This window comes from Notechis scutatus, chromosome Z (genome assembly GCF_049901735.1).
Source record: "Notechis scutatus isolate UNSWTSFEM ecotype Mainland chromosome Z, rNotScu1.2, whole genome shotgun sequence".
Taxonomy (NCBI): domain Eukaryota; kingdom Metazoa; phylum Chordata; class Lepidosauria; order Squamata; family Elapidae; genus Notechis; species Notechis scutatus.
Window position 1 is genome coordinate 44,523,710 of NC_142025.1, and position 23,638 is coordinate 44,547,347.

The 23,638-nt window shown below is 40.2% G+C and overlaps 1 protein-coding gene across 3 annotated transcripts in view; it reads left to right on the forward strand.

The window, feature by feature from the left end:
- Positions 1-23,638, forward strand: part of CDK6 (cyclin dependent kinase 6) — a 141,946-nt gene that overhangs the window by 50,795 nt on the left and 67,513 nt on the right. For all 3 annotated transcript variants that reach the window (XM_087947712.1, XM_087947713.1, XM_087947714.1), the window contains one exon: positions 21,673-21,840. In XM_087947712.1, coding sequence (XP_087803838.1) covers positions 21,673-21,840 — 168 coding nt within the window. The remainder of the gene's footprint in view (positions 1-21,672; positions 21,841-23,638) is intronic.

The following is a 23,638-nucleotide window of genomic DNA, read 5'->3' on the forward strand; positions in this document are numbered from 1 at the left end:
GGGGATTTGAAGTGTACCGAAGGATATATGTATGTATATATTCGGATATTCAGATATTTCTATTCATATCAATGCAAGTTGTTCCAGAAATTTTTGAAAATACGTTAAAAAGGGGAAGCGATGATAATAAATACTTCTTTTCTAAGAATCTACATAGTTTGTAGCTTTCCTGCTGAAGTCGAATAGACTTAGTGGTTAACCCTATGACTGTCTCCTGAAGATGGCATCAATGGGCGGAAAATTCAAACAAATTCTTTTAAGTTTGTTTCTTCCCAAATTTATAAAAAATGTGTACTTTTCCTCTCTTTTTTTGTTGCTATGTTCTATAATCACCATGTTATTCCAGTTTCTTTGAGTTTCAAGTCTGTTGAAATAGAACTTCCTTCATTTTGAGAATGATTTTATCTTCTAAGGGAAGCTCAGACAAAGGCACACATTATTAGAGTTAAAATATACTGACTGCAGACAAAAAATAATGCATGGAAACATAAATGAGCTATACTGTTTGGGTGATTAATCCTTTAGATATTTGGCTGATTAAAATATTTTCACTTCAATAAAGGGCCTAATATTTCAGAACCTAAAAGATCATGCAGTTAAGGGGGAAAAAGCACCCAGTTAAAATTCTTCTGAACTGGCATTCTTCAGAATGGAAAAAATCTGTCCTCTTCTCTCTCTTTCTTTGGGGGAGTGGGTATATTTACCCTATCAGTATGCATGCAGAATAAGATCTGAGGAAAAAAAATAGCATTCTAAGATTTACTTACTGCACATGCATACTAAAGACATATAATAATTTCAGCAGAGAAGTATCACTCTATTATTTTAGATGTATATCAGTTTTGAAGTTTTTTTGGTGTCATATCATGTTAAACCATATTTCAGTGTTATGTAATCGGATTTTCTGCTTCTCTGTCATTGGTCATGTGAAAGTGCTCATAATATTTCCTTCTGTTTTCAAATAACTCCTGTTTCTTATTTGTTTAAGCAAGCCAACTACATAACCCACAGTTTTACATTGGCTTATTTTCAAGAAACAGTGGTTAACATTAACTAGAATTTGATGGTTAATGTTGTTGGTAAGCAAAATCATATAAAGTACTTATGGCTGCATCAATCAGAGAAGAGAAGAAAAAACAAAGGGCAAAAGTTAAAGGATTTTTGATCATGAAGCCCGGACTCAACTAACATATCAAATACATTTTGTTTTCAAGGGTTTTGATTGTTGCTGTGACTACAGATAACTAGAAAACAATATTGTACTTGACTTCAGAAATAATGTGCCTTGGCTGTATAGGAACTTTTGCAAGCTCATAGAAGAATGTTTGAAATTCATCTGTCAAAACTGAAGGCATAGGTCACTTTAAGTATGAATAAAGCAATGTTGTGTGGAAGATTGAATAAAGATCAGATATAGAACTAGGTTGCAGAAACAGAACATTGAAGTAACAACAATTACAGATAATCCTGGATTTATGGCCATTCATTTACCCTGTTTCTCCAACAATACGGCCTCCCCCAATAGGAAGTCCCAGCATGTTTTATAGGCATGAAATGAAATTAAGCCCCTCCCCCCAAATTAAGGCCTATATTAAAACATGCGAAATGGGGGGGGGAATGGTGGGGGGGCTTGCCGTTAGGAAGTACTTTTGTTGCACACCCAGATATGGTGCTGCCTGCGTTGACCCCGATACGAAGTGCCCCACCAACACCGAGGTCAACATCCAAGCTGTCACCACCCACCCGCCTGAAGATGCAAGGGGGGGGGGGAATTAAGTCACCCCTGAAAAGACGGCCTAGCCATTTTTTCAGGGCTCAAAAAAAAATAAGACCCGGCCTTATTATATGAGAAACACGGTAGTAATGATTTGAAATTATGACTTGATTTTAAAAAAACGACTTATAGCTAGTACTCCCACTATCACAGCATCCTCGCAGTCATATGATCATAATCCAAGCAATTGCTATATTTATAATAGTTGTAGCGTCCTGGGATTATGTGATTGCCATTTACAATTTTCCCATCTGGCTGCCAAAAAGTAAAATCAATGGGAAAAGGTTGCAAATTGTGATCTTGCAACTTACTTAACAACCACAGTGATTGACTTAACAAAAATGGCAAAAAAAATGTAAAATTGGGTGCAATCATGTGATGCAATCACTTAACATTTGCACCATTTAACAATGAAGTTTCCAATACCAACTATAGTTGAAAATTAAGGGCTATCCATATGGAAACTGCTTCAGAGCATGTTCAATCACTGATCTATCCAGCTTAGTATTATTGCTACCGGCTGTCAGTGGAAAACTAGGGAATAACCCTGGAGCTCACACTGTGTGCTCTACCATTGAATTATGTCCCTTTCTGGATGATTAAGCATCAGTTGCTGACCAAATTGTTAATCTGCCAGTGAAAGTAAAACAGAATATTTTGCAAGTCAAATGAAATGCTTACAACCTAAGCAGGTATCTTCTTCTGTATATGATAATATACATATAACACTAAACCCGCTATCAGTGATACTGGACTAGAGCAGGGGTGGGATACAACAGGGTTAACTACTGGTTCGGGATTTACGAACTCCCCTGCCCACTGTGAGCCGCACGCCTGTTAATCATTAGTACACTGCGTGCTGAGAAGCAGCCTTTGAAACAGCCCTCTTTTCTTGTTTTCTTAACTGCAGCTGTGCCTTGTTCGGCAGCTGAAGTTGAAAAATAGGAAATAAAGATCAGGTAAGAGTCCGGGTGGGCAAAAACATCAACAGACATAGAACTGGTTCTATGCCTGCTGCTCTTCAGAGCTACCGGTTCTACAGAGGTGGACAGAACCGGTAGAAACCAACCCCTGGACTAGAGCATTTCCATAATGTAAAAATATGAGATCATGATTTGATAGATATGATTTAATTAAAACAAAGCATAAGGTCCATTATTTTGGATGGAATCTTATTTACACTATGTTTTTTCAGTATCTCTCCAAGGTAAATTCAAATATGAGACTGGGCATATTTTCTACGTTTGTCATTCAAATTATTCATTTTTATTCTCTTATTTTTCTGCATTCTTTCTGAAGCGTCCTTGTTGCTCTCTTAGTTTAGTTGTTTCTTGCAGACATTTCATTACCCAAATAAGGTAACATCATTTTTTCTAGTATCTTCTGGATACTAACACTGATTATGTTACCTAGTTTGGGTAAGCATCTGCAAGAAAACAACCAAGCTCAGAGAGCACCAAGAACCGCTTATTTCAATCCTGAGCCATAAACATTTTTTTTATTGGTTTCTTTTATTTCTTTGATTCTTGACTGGTTCTATACCTGATTTTTGTTCAATTCTCCTCCATGCTGCATCGAGAGCCCAGGATGGGTTGACTCCTTCCTATGACGTCATAGCTGAGTCTGTAGTCTTCCTATGATGTCATAGCTGAGTCCTTCTGTTGACATTCCAGTTCTGGCCTTGTTCTCATCTTCTGGCACTCCCACGGAGCCAGAAGATATCCTGAAACCGGATGATAAACGTTCCGAACAGACCCTCAAGCGCAATCACCAGGCTGGTGCTTGGGCTGTTCGGGCTTCAACAGCAGCATCCTTCTTCACCAGGGCATCCATACGGTGGTTGCTCCAACTCCAGAATAGATTGCCTGCTTCTGACCTTCGGTCTCACCAAGACCTTAATAAGATTATTGCAGCGGCGGAATTCACTGCCGATGCCACTCTCAATTCCGCCAAATTTGCATCCAAGGCCATGGCATCTTCTGTAGCAGCAAGAAGACTTTTATGGCTCCGAAATTGGCAGGCGGAGTCACGCCAAAAATGGAAGTTGGCTTCAGTTCAATTCGCAGGCGATAAGCTTTTTGGCGATGCTCTGGAACCTTATCTCATCGAAACCAGAGATAAACATAAAATTCTCTCTTCCTCTGGGAAGAAAGCCGACTATCGCCCTGCTCCTTATCGCCCTCCTGCCTTCTGAACGGAGACCTCATCTCGCTTTCCCCGCTCTCACAGGCCATACTCCCAACGCCAAGACCAATGGGCGGAAACATCTGGTAGGCAACAACCTTCTACTGGTAAACGGCCCTTTCGGGGGGAGGGGGTCGTTCCTTCCATCGCTCTAAGTAATCCCTCATTCTCCTCACCCATCGGAGGTTGCCTAGCCTTCTTTGCCTCCAAATGGGAGGAGTCAATGATGGACGCCTGGATGCTCAGCACTATTAGGTCAGGGTTACAATTGGACTTCCTAACCCCACCCCACCCCAAAATTTTTGATCTGTCCTGTGTCTCGGGACATTTCCAGGCAAGCCCTCATGAATCAGGCCATTCAGCACCTTCTTGAAATCAGGGCTATTCAACCTGTTCCCCCGTCTCAACGTGGACTTTACTCTCGCCTTTTCATCGTTCCCAAAGCCTCAAGGGGGTGGCGAGCCATACTTGATCTAAAATTTCTCAACCAATTTGTAAAATACAGGCGATTTAAAATGCAGACTCTGCATTCTATTTTAGAGAGCGTTCGGGAGGGCGACCTCCTCTTTTCCATTGATCTCACTGAGGCTTACCTCCACATCCCAATTTGGCCTCATCATCAGCAGTTTCTCCGTTTCTGTTATCAGAATACCCATTACCAGTATCGAGCACTTCCCTTCGGCCTCTCATCAGCTCCAAGGGTCTTCACAAAGGTTCTGGCAGCATTGGTGGCATCTCTGTATTCTATTCCAGTAAGGATCCAATGCTACTTGGACGACATTTTGATTCTTTCCTCTTCCATCCTTGCGGCCCATCGGGATCTGCAAATTACTCTGTCATGTCTTCAGAGCCACGGATTTTCCATCAACACCAAAAAGAGCCAGCTCTCTCCTACAACCAAATTGCAACACTTGGGAGCAGTCATCGATACTATGTCGTGCCAGGTTTTCCTGTCCCCAGCTCGTGGAAAGAGCCTTGCAGAGATCATCAGCCAGATCCAGCAAACATCAAATTGTCCCCCTGTCGCTGCTGTCCAAACTTCTGGGGGAGATGGTTTCCTGCATTGGCATCGTCCCGTGGGCTCGGCTCCACTCCCGAGCCCTCCAATGGTTCCTGCTTCCCTACCAATGAGCAGGAACCAGCCACTCATCCATCAAGGTCTCATTCCTGCCACAAATCCGGAAATCTCTCAATTGGTGGCATTCCCCATCTATCTGGAGGGGACTCCTGTTCAGGGACCCAGACAGGCTAGTGATAACCACCGGTGCCAGCCTCCTGGGATGGAGTTCCCATATGCAGGGCCAGATAGCTCAGGACGTTTGGTCCAGATCCGAACAGACCCTTCCCATAAATTGGCTAGAGCTCAGAGCCATTTTTTCTGGCTCTCAAGCATTTCAGGCAATCAGTGACCGGCTCTCATGTTCTAGTCCTTATGGACAACATGGCTGCAAAGGCGCATGTCAACCGGCAAGGGGGGACGAGGTCCAAAGCCCTCATGAGAGAAGCTCTACGGTTATTGGCAGAGAAACACCTGTTATCGATCTCGGCGGACCACATCTCTGGGGTCGGCAACTCCCAGGCTGACTGGCTCGGCAGGAGCCTAGTCAACCAGGCAGAATGGTCCATTCCTCCATCTCTATTCAGGGATCTTTCCATCAGATTCTGAACACTGGAGGTGGCTCTTTTCTCCACTCCTCAAAATGCCCAAGTCATCAGATTCTTCACTTTCTTGCCAGGGAGCGGAGGGGACCAATGCTCTTCGGTGCAGATGGCCCAAGGGTCTCCTCTATGCCTTTTCCCCGCTTCCCATCATTCTGGCAGTAATTCGGAAGAGGTTGGAGGAATGTGCGGAGCTCCTCCTGGCACCCTATTGGCCAAGGAGGCCCTGGTTTGCGGACCTGATCAGCTTATCTGTGGCTTCTCCTTGGAGGATCCCTGCCCATCTAATCTCCCTTCACCAGGGGGCCCTGTTCCACCCAGAGCCCCAGTGGTTCAAGCTGACCGTGTGGCACTTGAGCAGCAGCGGCTAGAGGAGGCTGATCTTCCAGAAAGGGTCATCCTCACTATCCTGGCTTCTCGCAAACCTTCTACAAGGCGCATCTATGATGCCACCTGGAAGGCTTTTTCCCAATGGTGCCTCAGGAGGGTCTTTCTCCTGCTTCAGCCCAGTTGGCAGAAGTTCTTAGCTTCCTTCAGCATGGGCTGGAGAAAGGTTTGGCCCCCAACACCTTACGTAGGCAGGTTGCGGCCCTCTCCTCAGTCCTTTCATGGGGTTCGCTTCCTTCCTTATCCCATCACACTTCAGTCAGGAGGTTTTTGAAAGGGCTTCCAACCTGCACCCTCCGGTGGTTCACAGGTATCCTTCCTGGGACTTTCATTTGGTCCTTAATGCCCTTACAAAGCCCCCTTTGAACCCCTTAGAACAGTGTCTCTCCATTTCCTGACTCTGAAGGTAGTGTTCCTTGTTGCCATCACTTCTGCCAGGAGGGTTTCCGAGCTTGCTGCTCTTTCCATCAGATAGGACCTTTGTTCCTTTCACGATGATAGGGTTGTTCTTTGTCTGGACCCCTCATTTATTCCGAAGGTTAACACCTGCTTTCACAGGTCCCAGGACATTGTTTTGCCTGACTTCTGTCCTCTCCCGCACCATGACTTAGAGCAGCAGTGGCACACGCTAGACGTAAGAAGGGCTCTTAGAATATACATTAAGCGCACTTCCTCCTTCAGGAAGTCGGAAACCATGTTTGTTTCCTTTTTCCCTTCTCACTTGGGGCACAAGGCCTCTTCTCCTACTATTAGCAGGTGGGTCAGGTCTTGCATTGAGCAGGCCTACAAAGCTGCGGCCCTTCTGGTTCCCCGAGGTCTGATGGCGCACTCTACCACAAGTGCGGCCACTTCTGCTGCCTGGGCGACCCAAGCATCCTTGGAGGAGATTTGTCATGCGGCCACGTGGACATCCCCGTCTCCTTTCATCAGACACTACCATCTGGATGCTTTTGCCTTGGCAACTGCAGCCTTCGGCAGACGGGTGCTTCAACGAGTGGTTCCACAGTTGGTGTGATGAGCCAGACGAGGACCCGCCCATGGACATGCAAGCTTTGGTATGTCCCATCCTGGGCTCTCGATGCAGCATGGAGGAGAATGGGCATTGGTAGAAGTTACCGTGAACGCCCTTTCTATGCTGCGAGAGAGCCCAGCCCCTCCCTTGATTCGTCTGGAGAGGGTAAGACATATTTCTGTATTTATTTTGGGCTTTCAGAGACACCTTTCAGTCTGTCAAGTATCTTCGCCAAAGCTGGGGTCTCTCCCGGGGGCTGGCTTTTATAAGTACAGACTCAGCTATGACATCATAGGAAGGAGTCAACCCATCCTGGGCTTTCTCGCAGCATAGATAGAAAGGGTGTTCACGGTAACTTCTACCAACACCCATTCTCAATCTCTGCACAGCATAGTTAATAAGGCCACACTTGGAATCTGCATTCAGTTTTGGTCACCACAATGTAAAAAAGATGTTGAGACTCTAGAAAGAGTGCAGAGAAGAGCAACAAAGATGATTAGGGGACTGGAGCAGTGATGGTATTCAAATTTTTTTACTACTAGTTCTGTGGGTGTAGCTTGGTGGACGTGGCTTGGTGGGCATGGCATGGGAAGGATACTGTAAAATCCCAATTTCCACCCTACTCCAGGGGAAGGATATACTGCAAAATCTCCATTCCCTCCCCACCCCACTAACCTGCTTTCCAGCTCCGTCCTCCTGTGCAAGGCAACAAAAGACCCAGCTAATCAGCTGGGATTCGGGAGGCAGACAACAGATGGGGCAGGGCCAGTCAGAGGTGGTATTTGCTGGTTCTCCGAACTACTCAAAATTTACGCTACTGGTTCTCCAGAACGCATCAGAACTGGCTGAATACCACCTCTGGACTGGAGGCTAAAACATATGAAGAATAGTTATTGGAATTGGGTATGTCTAGTTTAATAAAAAGAAGGACAAGGGGTGACATGATAGTAGCATTCCAATATCTCAGGGGCTGCCACAAAGAAGAGGGAGTCAAGCTATTCTCCAAAGCACCTGAGGGCAGGACAAGAAGCAATGGGTGGAAACTAATCAAGGAGAGAAGCAACTTAGAACTAAGGAGAAATTTCCTGAAAGTTAGAACAATTAATCAGTGGAACAACTTGCCTCCAGAAGTTGGGAATGCTCCAACATGGAAGTTTTTAAAAAGATGTTGGATAACCATTTGTCTGAAGTGGTGTAGGGTTTTCTCCCTAAGCAGGGGGTTGGATTAGAAGACCTCTAAGATCCCTTCTAACTCTGTTATTCTATTCTATAGTTATTTTCACATTTAGAGCTTTTAACTAATCTATCTTTCAACAGCTGGACTTCAAAGGATTCTTTCACAATTATAATTCTTACAGACTTCTGGATTAGAGACTTCTGTATGCTATAGGTACAAAGGTTTTATATTTGTGTATAAAATAGGTTATCTTGAAGTTAGCTTTAATAAATATCTTTCTTGAATAAGTGGAGCAAGAATGTAAGAGAGAGAGGATTAATTCTGAATGTACTTCTCCCAACTCTGTATCCTACAGTTTAACCAAACCAGTTTTAAAAGAATGCATAGGATGTTATACATATGAAAAGACTCTAATGAAAGAGTATACAGATGTCTTTCATGCATTTAAATTGGAAAGACTAATTTTGAAGCTAAAAGGCAAACAACATTGTGCTAGGAGCCATATGCTTCATATTACCGAAGTATTTCATGCACAGGTCTGTCACTCAATGAGAAACAACACAGACTGAAACAGAGGAGATCGTGAAAGAAATGACTTGTGGGAAATCAAACCATCCCTAAATATGTGTTTTATTATCTTTGGGTGTTCTTTCCTCAGTTACCACCATGATGAAACCAGTTCCCAGGATCCATGAAAAAGTCTCCCTCTAACCACATATCAAGATGCAGAGCACTGTGACTGCAGAGTTGGGAGAGAGGAATGGAAGCAGATGCAAATGTTGTTATGTAGCCAGTAGTCTTGTTTCTATCAAAAGAGCTTATATTGAGGCCTGAACTCATGCTTCTTACAGATGCAACATTTCTCCAAGCCAAAGTTGGGCACACGGCTATGGAATAAGCAGAAACTGAGTTATAATTCCCCAACTTAAAAAAAAAAAAAGCGCAAGGAAAAAAGGTCAAAAGGCAATTGCGAGCCAGCCTAGGGTTAGTTCATATGTAACTAGATAAAATGGTTACTCTTGTGCTACTTTGTAGTATATCTATTGATAAAAGCCCTTGTCATATGGTACATATTCTCCATATATAAATAAAACGGAAGATTTTATTCAGTTTTTTTTATTTTTCTGGACATTTTGCCCAATGGCACTCCAAACCTCTTGTCTATGTCATTCCTACCTCTCTTAAATGTTTTACAGCTAATTACAGCTAATCCATGGCTGATTCATATTATATATTTAACTTGTCTTTACCTATGTAATAAGTAATACTCCATCTCAGAATATTTTGATATTTTTATGCTTGTAAGAGATGACTAGAGTCCTTGCGGAAATATCTATATATTAGACATTATTGAGCTAGCTGGATCAACACTTTATTAAAGAAATTTTCCTCATTTAAAATATATATATATATGGCTTGTGTATTGTGACCTTCTGAAGGTCATCACACAGCCCATTACCCAGGTCGTTACAACACAGGAGGCTGATAGACACACAGCCAATACCTCAGCCACACATGTTCTTATGAAAAAGCCAGCCAATCTGCAAACATCAATTCCATCAACCAATCAAGAAATGACAACACAGCCAACCTCCCCACCAGTATATATAGGGAGACAGCAGCTCCGATCACGCTTTGCTTGCACAAGCACGAAGCCAAAAGCACCAGCCTGAAGATGGCAAGTGGAACCTCATCGAAACATTGCCAAGTTGCTCTCAATCTTACACGGGAAAAGATCCGAACGCACCAAGACCTGCATACCTGTACCCGTGAAAATCTGAAATAAATATATATGTATGTATGTATGTATGTATGTATGTATGTATGTATGTATGGTATTCAGCTTTGTTCGGGTATTTTCCCACATCATCATAGTTGTGCTTTTAAAGTTGTAGCAACGTTTCGGCAGAATCTCATCTGCCATCAGGCTTCTGTATAGTGTTCGTCTGTTTTTTCTTCATCCTGATTTGTTGGGAGTCTTGGTCTGTGTTTATTGGTCTTGGAGTTTGCTGTGTTCTGCTTGATTGGTGTTTCTAATATCTTATGTCTGTTTTGTAGTGTTTTTTTTGTCTTGATTGGCTGGCAACATTGTGTTTCCTGTATTGGAGGCTTTTAGTGTGGCTTGGCTCCGAGTAAACGGACGGCTATCATTTATTAGGAAGCTAGGTTTCATCTGGGTGCCTGGTTGGGGTGTGTTTGAACTGGAGGAGGTATCAGGGGGAGTCTGTATGTGCCCAAGTGTTTGGCTGGCTTGTGGTGTGGAGATTTTTTTGTTTGAGAGTGCAGGCTTCCAGATAATTGACAGTCTGGTGGAGTCATCTCTTCTATTCATGCTTTCAGGGGTTTTTTCAATCTCTATGGCTTCTCTGATAATTCTGTAGCTGGGGTTTTCTATAGTGGCTAGGGTTTTGGTGCCATTGAAGTCGATGCTATGACCTGTGGCTTTCATGTGTTGGACTAGTGAGGAAGTGCGTTCAGCTTTTTTACTGCATTTTTGTGTTCATCTAGGCAGGTACTTATTCTTCTATTGGTCTGTCCAATGTATGTGGCCGGGCATGATGCACAGGGGACTTCATATATGCCTTGGTTTTCCAGGTCAATTTTATCTTTGGGGTTTTTTAGGATGGCTGCTATTTTTCTGTCTGTTTTGAAGGCAGTCTTGATGTAATGCCTGTGTAGTATCTTACTGATTTTGTCTGTAGTACCTCTTATGTAGGGCAGGACAGCTGTTCCATAGGTCTGTTCATCTTCTAGGTCTCCATTATGTCTCAGTGTGTTTTTGTGGATCAAGCCAGTGATTTTGCTTTTGTGGAAGCCGTTGGCTGTTAGTACTTTAGTCAGGGTGCATTGTTCAGTCTTTATGTGTGTCTTGTCTGCCAGGCGTTTGGTTCTGGCAATTAGTGTTTTGGCCACGGAGTTTATCTGTGCTGGGTGGTGGTGGGATTGGGCGTTGAGGTAGCGGTTGGTGTGTGTTTTCTTCTGGTATATGGTGTGTCCTAGTGTGCCATCTGTTTTTTGTAGATAGTACTTCTAGGAATGGTAGTTGTTTGTTTGTTTCCGTTTCCATGGTGAATTTGATTTTGGGGTGTGTGCTGTTTAGGTGTGTTAGGAAATTGTTAGGTTTTCTTTTCCATGGGGCCAAATAACAAATGTGTCATCGATGTATCTTAACCATAGTTTGGGTTTGTGGGTGGCATTGGCTAGGGCTCAGACAAACACCATAGAGAAGCCTGATGATGGCAGATGAGATTCTGCCGAAACGTTGCTACAACTTTAAAAGCACAACTATAATGACGTGGGAAAATACCCAAACAAAGCTGAATACCATACATATAAATACCCGCAAAAACTTAAGAAAACATATATATGTATATGTATGTGTGTACATGTACACACATACATGCATACATACATACATACATACATACATACATACATACATACATACATACATACATGTTATGTCTCCCCTTTAATTTCAGGTGAGCAAAACAAAATTCAGCCGTTTCAGAATTAACTCAAATCAAAAACAAACCCCCATAAGAGAACGGCTGAAGTAATTCCAAAACACAGCAATAAATCCACACTCTGTCCGGCAATCCTGGCGTGGCAGTAATTCACAAGCCTCAGAGAGTTTGCTGCATGTCTTCACTCCCATTTAGTCACTTTGCTTCTGGCGAATTCCACCAGCCCAGCCGTGTCCTTTTATCCACTTATGGAGCATGTTAATTTCCCTAATTAGTTACTGGCTCGACGCCTCCTTTCTAACTGAGATTGGCGTCTCAGCCTCCTTCTATTTCTGACGTCAAGCCATAAGTTCTCCAAATTGTCTTCCCGCTGGAAAACTCTCGCATGCCTTCCTTGTTAGCCATTCCCGGCTGCTGCTCAGATAAAGAACCAGAGGAGGTCGAAGGTCCTGACAACTCCAATAAATCAGGTTTATCTCCCCTTGTTAAATCCATCTCCTCATCCTGGCTACTATCCAAGTCACTAAGCAATGCCGGCTCATATTTTGCTGCCATATCCTCGTCGCTCGAACTCATATCTGCCACTGGAGCAGATTCCAAACCTGGAGTCACAACACATACATATATGTTATCTTAAGTTTTCGCAGGTATTTATGTGTATGGTATTTAGGTTTCTTCGGGTATTTTCCCATATCTTAATATTTGTGCTTTTATTATAGCGACGTTTCAGCAGAATCTCATCTGCCATCCTCAGGCTTGTTTATTGGGTTCTTTTTAATCTTGTGTGTCAGGCTTAGCAGCCGTTTTTTGTTTGAATTTGGTGCTGGCTTTCTGCTTTATTTGAATGGTTTTTTCCTCATCTTGATTGGCTGGGAGTTTAGGTCTGTTTTTATTGGTCTTCGAATTTCTGTGTTCTTGATTGGTTGGCAACATGTGTTTTGTGTGTTGGGGTTTCTTAGTGCAGCTTGGTTTCTTGTGAATGGCTGATAATTATTTATTAGGAAGCTAGGTTTTATTTGGGTAACTGGCTGGGGCGTGTTTGTGCTGGAGGTATTAGGGGGGGTTGTTTGTGTCCAGGTGCTTGCCTGTATTGTGGTATAGAAATTTTTTTGTTTGTGAGTGCAGGCTTCCAGATGATTGATAGTCTGGTGAGTCATCTCTTCTATTCATACTATTAGGTCTTTTATCAATTTCTATGGCTTCTCTGATTATTCTGTAGCCGGGGTTTTCTATAGTAGCTAGGGTTTTGGTGCCACTGAAGTCGATGCTATGACCTGTGGCTTTCATATGTTGGACTAATGAGGAAGTGTGTTCCAGCTTTTTTATTGCATTCTTGTGTTCTTCAAGGCGGCTACTTATCCTTCTGTTGGTTTGTCCTATGTATGTGACAGGGAATGATGCGCAGGGTACTTCATATATGGTTTTCTAGGTCAATTTTATCTTTGGGGTTTCTTAGGATGGCTGCTATTTTTTTGTCCGTTTTGAAGGCAGTCTTGATGTGATGGAGCAGCAGTCCTGCCCTACATAAGAGGAACAACAGACAAAATCAGCAAGATACTACGCAGGCATCACATCAAGCTTCATATCTATCATATCATAGCTTTTCTATTTGAAAACAGCTTGAAATTAGGCCTGTTTCCTACTTATCTATCTGTAGCAGTCAATTGTAGAGATAGTTTAGGCTCTTTCTTCCTTAGGGAACAGAAAATTGCTTTTAAAAAAAGAAGAATGAAAAACCGGATTGCTGAATCTTACTTAGCAAATTGAATCCTATAACACAGAATGAAAATAGGAGTTCTTACAGAACAGTCAATAGAACAGTCTTCAACCAGAGAGTCATAATTCCATTAATTTTCCAGCTGTACATGGTATAACATATCAAACGCAAAGAAGTCTAGGAAGTGGCTTAGCTTGGGGTTCAAGATGTTAATGGATGAAAGGAATACCTTGAGCCGTTCAAAAACTTATTTTGACCTTTAAAACTCCCCAACTCCACTCTCATCCAAGAAAGAATCCAAGAAATCTCATCATGAAGCGGTGAGGTGCGTAGGTGCCAGTATCCGCGGTAACCTGTCGGCCGTCAAGAAAAGGAGATCGCCTCGGCTGCCATGGGCCATGCCGCCTCCGACGGGTTTGGTGGGTAAGGCGCTGCTGCGAGGCCCGTTGAGAGGACGGGACCCTGGGTTGCTGCCTATTGGTGCCGGCCTCTTGAGATTCCTCCTTGCATCCGGCCATCTTCCCTCCGTGTCACTGGACCTCTGCTCCTTTTTGCTGCCCATTTCAATTGTCGATTGCAGGGGAGAAAGGGGCGGGTGGAGAGGAGATGCATTGCCAGCGGAAGACTCTCTTTCTCTTAAAAGCAACAAACTTTGAAAGTGTATTTAAATTAACTAGAAGGGGGCCAGAAATCCCATTCATCAAGGGAAAACAAAACAAAAAGTTTCCTGTTGCCTCCTAGTGAGGGGCCAGAGATCCCCCTTTCAAGATCTTTGCATCTTTACTATCTCAAAAACCCAATCTACAAAACAAGAAAGAGAATGTAAACCCTTGCTCATTGATTGTTTTCAAACAGCCGAGGAAAAGAGACCTCCTGCCAGTTTATAATATAAAGGGTTATAAACCTATTCTCAGATATCAGCAACAGCTAAGCAAAACAAAGCAAAGCGTTAACCCTTTACTTACCAACTCTCAATACTACTTCATGCTACTTACTTTCATTATCTCAAAAAAATCAATTTCTTTAAAATAATTAATTTTTATCAAATGATCAATTGATTTATTGTTTTTTGCTTAGTATGATTGAATGTTTAGTGCATATGGTGTAATTACTGAATATCTGATTAGTAAAACCAGTGATTTAGTGAATTTAATTGACCAGTGTGTTTAGTAATTACTGTAATAAATTAGGCTGTTTGTTGCTTAGCAAAATTTGATTAGAGTGATTTGAATAACCAATTGATTGATTGATTGATTGATTTTTAGTAATAAGCAACCTTACTTTTGATTTGTTCTCCAACATATCAATTAACATTTATTAATTACCAACATTCATTAAGTAACTGTCTATCTATCACATTAACTAGCTATTGTAATTGATTACTGTACTATTGCTATTGACCATTCCAGCCAAAAACTCCAAACCAAAACAAAGAAAATTATCTTTACCAATGACCTCCCAGACTCCTGCACATGTTTCAAATGTGTTGAAACCATCAATGAAAGCGAAATTTACAACAAATGCCGCCTATGCGATAATCTAGCCCACCCTGCCTGCTTAAACGCAAACAAAAACCTAGCTGATATGCTTAAAAATTCAGATACATTCTTTTTTCTATGTCTATTATGTTCTCCTAAGCTAATCAAGTACCCTACCTGACAGAGTTGAAAGCATAGAATCACTCACTCACTCAGTAGAAGAACGCTTAGCAACATGTTTTGAAACAACTATACAAGCAAGCCTAATTTCTTTTGGGGAAAAAAATACAGCACAGATAAGTGAGTACCTATCAGCTCAAAATCAAATCCCACAACCACAACCACTACCTCAACTACAATCACAACTACAACCAAAAATAACCAACAAACCACAACCACAAACAATTACTATCCCTTCAAATAATTCCACAAATAATATCTCCTTACTCATCAAAGACACCATGGAACGTGAACAGAAATGTCCAAATGCCATCTTATTTGGTCTTGAAGACATCACGAATCAGATGACATCACCAAAGTTCGTGATATCATAAGCAACTCTAATAGAACAAACATCTCTCCTGAAGATACCATTGAAATAACCAGAGATGGTCCTGGGTACAAATATAATGACGGCTCTGTGGCCCCAAGATTTTGTAGAGTTGTATGCAAAAATGAGTCCAGCAAACACATATTCATTCATACAATAAATGCCATTGCAAAAACCAATCCCAACCACAAAAAACTTCGCTCAAGACCAGAATTATCCATACTGCAAAGAATCCGCTCCCGTGAACTCAGCGCAGAACTCAAAAAGCGTCTAGACAATGGAGAAAAGGACCTATACATTGACTACAGAGCTGATTGCATCAAAAGAAAGTCACACAACCCACAACTCTGCATCCAACCCCACCCCATCCAATCCAACATCACTCAAAACTAGGCATGCACACCCCTAACTACCTCTATTCCAACCACAACTGCCCTTAAATGCAAGCTACTCATTGCAAGAAGCCTTGTAAATAAAATACCTGAATTTATCCTCTTATTAAATACGGCTAAATTCGACATTATATTTGTCTGTGAAACATGGCTCAACGCATCTCTCCCTGACTCCATTATTACAGTAAGAGACTATCATGTTTACCGATCAGATTGTGAAATCCGTAGAGGAGGTGGTGTTGCTATCTTCCATAAAAAGTCCCTACATCTAAAGAACATCCAAGTTACCCAGGAGCTTGCTATTCCTGAGAACATCGTCTGTGAAGTGTCCTTAAATATCACATTTCGGTTCTTACTATGTTACAGAGCCCCCGATTATGACATCAAACATGCAAATAAGCTAAATACACTACTACATGGGCAGCATCCTGCCCACACGCTTTTATCTTTCTTGGTGACTTCAATCTACCTCATATTAACTGGACCCTTAACGAATGTACAACTGAACCCACACATGCAACCTTCTACAATGCAGTAACAAATCTGGGACTAGAACAACTAGTAACCAACAACACTAGACTTAACAACTGCCTCGATCTCATCTTCTGCAATAGTTTGAATTCAATTTACGGAATACAATTTAAAGAACCCTTTTCCAACAGTGACCACAACATGATTGACTTTTGTCTCAACATACGTCCACACAAAAATCATCACAACAATGGGATCCCCAATTATAACTTCAAAAAGGCAACTATGATCTTATAAACAATGATCTCTCATCCCTTGATTGGCAATTTCTATTCTCTGGATGCAATACTGTAGAATACCATTACAACAAATTTTTACTTTAAGTCAAAAGAGTCATCAAACTATATGTACCATTAACAACTCCCAAAACCAGAAAAAAACAAATTACCCAAAACAATAAGGAAGCTTCAATCCAAAAAGAAATCACTGACGGAAAAACAAATCTGGTCACGTTGCCAACTTCAAAAGCCGATACAAAAATTTATGCCACCAGATAAAAACTGAATACACCAATTATCACATTAAACAAGAAGAAAACCTTCTATGCACCAATTCCACCCGCACTTTCTATAATTTTATAAACAACAAACTAAAAGGGGTCCATCCCATCCCCGAAAGGACCTAATGGTAAAGACTGCAACGACGACACCATTAAAGCCAACCTCGTTAACACATTCTTTGGCTCAGTATTTGTAAACAGCAATGGATCATGCCCAGTATTTCCTAGTCGAACCACAGACAACTACAATGATCTAATACATATCGATTTTACAGAAAACATTGTTGAAAAAGCACTGTGCAATCTAAAACCATCTCTATCTATTGGACCAGACGGAATATGTGCCTACTTCTTACAAAAGCTATCCACTGCCATAGCCGAACCTCTAAGCATAATCTTTGAAAAATCTTTCAGGACCAGCTCCTTGCCAAAACTATGGTCACAAGCCACGGTCATCTCCCTCTTCAAAAAGGGAGACCCCAGCCTAGTTGAAAATTACAGACCAATCTCTTTATGCTGCGTCACCTGTAAAGTCATGGAATCAATTATTAACCAATCCATCATCCTCCACTTACAGACAAACAACCTACTCTCTAATAAACAATTTGGTTTTAGGAAAAAACTATCCTGTAATCTGCAACTCTTACACTGCAAAAACATATGGACTACACAACTCGATCAGGGCAAAGCAATAGACGCAGTCTACATAGACTTCTATAAAGCCTTTGATTCAGTGGTACACGACAAACTACTCCTTAAACTAAAATCTTACAGTATCTCTGGACACCTGCATAACTGGATAGAAGCATTCCTGTCAAACAGACAACAAATGGTCAAAATTGGGAGCGTCCTATCAAATTCTGTACCTGTCAACAGTGGTGTCCCCCAAGGCAGTGTTCTAGGACCAACTCTTTTCATACTCTACATAAATGACCTCTGTGATTGTGTCAAGAGCAACTGTGTTCCCTTCGCTGATGATGTAAAGCTATTCAACACCACAGTCCTGCTACCCTTCAAAAAGACCTTGACTATGTATCAGAATGGTCAAACAAATGGCAACTTCAAATCTCAACAAATAAATGCTCTGTCCTACATATTGGCAAAAAAAACAGAAAATAAAATACAAGCTGAATAGTCAAGACCTTGTTGATGATCCAAACTCTGTCAAGGATATTGGAATACTCGTCTCTAATGATCTAAGTGCTAGAGCCCACTGTAACTACATAGCCAAAAAGGGGTTAAGAGTCGTTAACCTAATCTTACGTAGTGTTTTCTCTGGTAATATTACACTAATAACTACAGCATACAAAAAATTTGCTAGACCAATACTCAAATACAGCTCATCAGTCTGGAACCCACATTACGTATCTGATATTAACACAGTTAGAAAGTCCAGAAATATTTCACAAGAAGAGTTCTCCCCTCCTTTACTCGTTGCAGAATACCTTATGCCACCAGACTCAAAACCTAGAAAACCTAGAACTATGCCGTCTTCGGTCCGATCTAAGTATAGCATATAAAATCATACATTGCAATGTCCTACCTGTCAATGAATACTTCAGCTTCAACCATAACAACACTAGATCAAACAATAGATACAAACTCAAGGTTAATCGCACCAAACTTGATTGCAGGAAATACAACTTCAGCAACAGAGTGGTCAATGTCTGGAATACTCTACCTGACTCTGGGGTTTTTTTCCCCAAACCCCAAAAACTTTAACCTTAGACTGTCTACTATTAATCTCACCCCTTTCCTAAGAGGTCTGTAGGGGGCCTGCATAAGCGCACCAATGTGCCTACCGTCCCTGTCCTATTGTTTCTTTTATATATTTTTTATTTTCCTTATATGTATCAATGCATTCATAACTATGTTTTTACTTATACCTATTATCCTTTAAGCAATTGACAAATAAAAATAAATAAAAAAAATTTAAAAAGGCGGGGAAAAGGCTTTAGGGGCAGCAGAAAGAAACTGTTTGCGGCCTGCGCTTTTCACACTCCTGCCTTAAGTCTTAGGCTTTTGTGGTTGTTGTTGTCGTTCATTTTTGATGTTGCAAATGTGCTGAAGATAACCCTAATGTAGTTAGTGAAGTCATGCTGCATTGTGAATTGCAAAATCAAAAACAGTTCTCTAGTATAGATAACAAAGACCTACCCTTGAGTGATTGATGAGAACATTATATGAGTGCAATGGGCTGGAAAGTCATCATCTTGTCTTTTCCTTAGCCACAAGAAAAACATACTAGAGAAAGAGACCTTTTCTTCTGGCTATGCATAAGAAGGGTTTACATGGCATGGAAATGTGTTATACCAAGCAGAAGCTCATGAATTTGCAGGGCACACAGTAAATCTGTTTAGTATCTGAGGCACAAAAGAGAACAGCCCTCTTTTGATAGTGATGCCTGGCCCTTTCATTTGCTTTTCTAAATATACCATTTGCTTCCAATTCATTGAGTGGCATTTTGCAACAGTGCATACTTTTCGTGTGGTAGACTCTCTGATTGGTGGGTGGTTGTTTTTATTCTTAATTGGCATGAGTAAATGAAAGGTTACTTAGGCTCTGATGTAGTAGAGGTACTTCAGTCTTTTTAAAGCAGTTTGCCAAACTACAGCATCTGTTTTAGCCCTCCATATTCATTTCCCACTGAGTAATTTGTAGAGGGTAATACCCTAACCTCTCACCAATTGCAACAATTCCTTGATTTGCTAGCATGTTTTTCATGTTTTAATAACCATGACTGGCTACTGTTAGTCAATGCAAACAAGGAAAACAGAATTCTGGTCTTGTAATTAGATACAGTTATCTAGATAAACAAGACTAAATGAGTGTCCACCAGTCTTTGAGAAGGATGGAGGGAAGGTTCTTGAGGATTCTTCTTTTCATTTTTTTCACTGTGATGTCTCTTCTTTTATACTTTCTAAGAAAAAGATCCATGGGAAGGAAAAGGCTTGGTGTTTGTTTCCTAGCTTAATTTATTACTTGTTGGTATTAAACAGAGAAAAAGAAGGGCAGGGGCTTTTCCGTGTTCCATTTATTAGAAGACATTGGAAGAATATTAGGGCAAAAAAAAAATCCTCACAAAGTACTGTATATGCACTTCTTGCACCCTTTGAAGGGGTGTTTATCTTGGGCTAAGGACCTAGGCATAATTTTAAAGGGTAGAGGCTATGCTGCCAGTCAGTATTAGATTGTCCTATTTAGGCACCCTTGAGAGCAAAGTGTTGCATTCAATTTCAAATATAATCCAAGTCTACTTTCTTAATTCAAAGGTTCTACTCAATTTTCTGTTTGGTTTGTCTTAAGAAATTGAAATTTTTAAAGGTGACAGTTTTTGTTTACCTAGTTACAATTTTATCAGACTGATCTGCTAAGAAATTGTTCCTTGCTGGGATTCAAGTCACCCTGAACCTAGGGGGATGGTGCAAATTCTCTATTTGAGCAAATTTGAGTCCATGAGCCTAAAGCTGCTTGCAAAAGCATGTTCCCCTTTGGAGCATTATCTCAGCTTCCTAATCACTGACCAGCTGTCTTGTTAGTGAATAGAACTATGGGCCCCTTGCCATGTTTCATGTGAGGTCTTGGCTGGGTAGCCAAGCAGGCAGCCTGCAGCCACCATCAAAGCAATTTGAGAGATATTGGCACAGCATTGCCTCCATTAATATCTGTTGTCACATGCTGTCATGCAACTTAAACTAGAAAGGAAATGACCACTGGAGGCAGAGGAAGTGTGCTGGTAGTGTTTAGTGTCTGTAAACGTTGTCCTTGAGGTTAAATAAGTGGATGCATTTATGTGATTCCATAAGCAGCTGTTAGGAACAAAAAACTGAATTTTGGCCCTATCACCGTCTTCCAGTAAGAAAAATGCTTTCAGCATATGCCATCTCTTAAACATTAACCATAATTAACAGAACAATTCGACAAATGCATTTTCAGATATAAGTTTAACTTCATTTAGTAAACATTATAGCTTGGGGAGTTCATCTAGGAATAGATCCTCTGAGCTGTAACATTAAGTCAACCAATGTTATTTTATGTTAATAAATTACCAATATACAATAGAATGTTGTTTGAATCAGGATGAAAAGGAATGAGATGCATTTCCATGTTTCATTCATATAATTTTGCATTTTCTCCATTAATCTTCAGTTCAGGATTTCCTAATACTCAGAAGACAGACCAGCTTCATACATCATGCTAAGCCATGTTTTAAATGCGTTATACACCCTTTTGTGTTCATGTTGCCTACTAAACTAACATTGTAATATAGCCCTTCAGTAATATTTATAAAGTATGGAGGCAGTTACTTCCAAAATTATTTGCTAAGATGATTTGTAAAAATAACATATGTAAATAATAGATAATGGCCTTTAACCAAATTACAAAAAAATCTTTTGATGAGTAGTCTAGCAAAATTAACCAGAAGGTAATAAAATGTATTATCAATATATTGTAATGCATAATTATCATATTTATTTTCAACATAGAATGAAAACAATGCAAAATGTCTTGTCAAATGACTAGTAAATATAATTTCACTAGTAAATATAATTTTATACAATTTCAAAAGCAGCAGAAGTATTAAGCATTATATAAGTATTATTAAAAATTTTCAGCAAATCAATAAAATGAAATATGGAAATAGGGCCTGAACATTCATTTATCTTCATACAGATTAGTTAATGGTTAATAACTTTTTTCTATGTGAGCACTTAAAAAAATTAATGTATGGGTGGGTATAGAATTGTTGGATATATTTGCCAGTTAATTCCATTGCTTTGAAATAGGCTCACTTTATGATACATGGTATCCCAAAATCTAACATTTTTGCTTCTTTTCTCCTAGGATATGATGTTTCAGCTGCTGCGAGGCCTTGATTTTCTACATTCACACAGAGTGGTCCACCGTGATTTAAAGCCCCAAAACATTCTAGTCACCAGCAGTGGACAAATAAAATTAGCTGACTTTGGCCTTGCACGAATCTACAGTTTTCAGATGGCTCTTACTTCTGTGGTAAGTTTCAATATATTTTGCTTATTATAAAATCTAATTCAGAGATTAGATTTTGTATAGATGCAATTTTATCTGTATGAAAAAAATCTGAGAAAAATGGATAAACCAAGATTCCTATCTGTGAGTCTTTCAACATAGTCCAACAAAGTCCAGCCAAGAAATCAATACGTAACAATATGGCCTTTATTGTAAGTTACAGTAACAAAGTCTTGCAAATCTGAAAGCATTTAGATATTGTACATAAGAACTTATAAAGTTATGGTTTCTCCATAACCCTTTCCAAATATTTCCTGAAAAAATTGAAAATAGAGATTATCAGCACTTCCCAAAATAATAAGTTATTTAATGAAAACTTTAAGAATCAAATCGTTTTCCTCCAAAATGTCTGTGGAGATGCTCAGTCATCCAGATCATGGATGTCCCAAAGGTGCTTTTTAAAAAGGCAACTGACTTACTTTGTTTTTCCTTGAAGACATTTCACTTCTCATTCAAGAAGCTTTTTCAGTTCTGACTAAATGGTTCTGATTCTGATTCAGAACTGAAGAAGCTTCTTGCATGAGAAGCAAAATGTCTTCAAGGAAAAACAAAGAAAGTCCACTTGCCTTTTGAAAAAGCACCTTTGGATTTTCCTCCAAAATTAACTTAGTCTCATCTCAGTTTGAAATAATTTCTTTAATATGGAAGAAGAAACAAAACATTGTGAGTCTCTCAAGATAAATTGTTGTATGAGAATGCATACACAATGATGGTATAAAAAGACTCTTGGAGAGGCTGTTTGCTATGACTAAATGAAATTTGAACTTCAGGTTATTCCTACAGTGGAAAACAATGCAGTTAGAGAAGCTCTAAGAATTATTTACTGATGTATCAGCCAGTTCCTAAGATAATATTCATTCCCATTCTGTCTTAAGAAAAGCATTCCTCTAATGGAATAAATGAAAAAATTAAAATAAACAGGTGTAAAAAAATGGTCTAACCCTACTGGGATTCTTCAAACAAATAATTTCAGGTCATTTTATCTCTAATACTTACTTCTCCAGTAATAAAACATTCTTCAGGTAGGTAGGCCACTTAGGCATATGGCTGTCATTTGCATTTCTCTGACCAATAGAATGAGTGCTCAAAATACAGAGAGAGTTGTTTATGAAAGGAATAATAGTCACTAAGCACTTCAATAGCAATAGCAAAATCTTCAATAGCAAAGAAAAAAGAAACATGCCTCATCTCTAAAGATCTATGGAGATTCTCAGTCATCTAGGTCATGGTTGTCCCAAAAGGTGCTTTTTCAAGAGGCAACTGGGCTTTCTGATTTTTCTTTGAAGATACATTGCTTATTATCCAAGCTTCTTGTATGAAAAACAAAATGTCTTCAAAGAAAAACCAGAAAGTCCAGTTGCCTCTTGAAAAAGCACCTTTGGGACTCATCTCTAAAGCCATAGACAAAAATATTTTGAGGATTTCTTTCACATGACCCTCTCCAACTCATTAGACATGTTTTTTTTAGTTGCTCTGTTCCTACCTTTGAAATAAGAATAATGGTCCCAATAGGGTCATTGTACTTGATTGCCCCGGCTTTATACATTTGTTCTTTGAGAAGTTACATATTTTGTCATTTAGATAGTTATCAGATAGCATATGTGAACAACGAGGGCCAGGGCAGTGTAGAGGTTGAACTAGGTGCTGGAATAGGAACAAGGAGACCTTTTAAACAGATAATTAAAATCATTTATAACAGCATAATGCAAGGTTTAATCCATATTTTAAACGTTGTCTAGCAAAATAAGAATGCCTTAGCCAT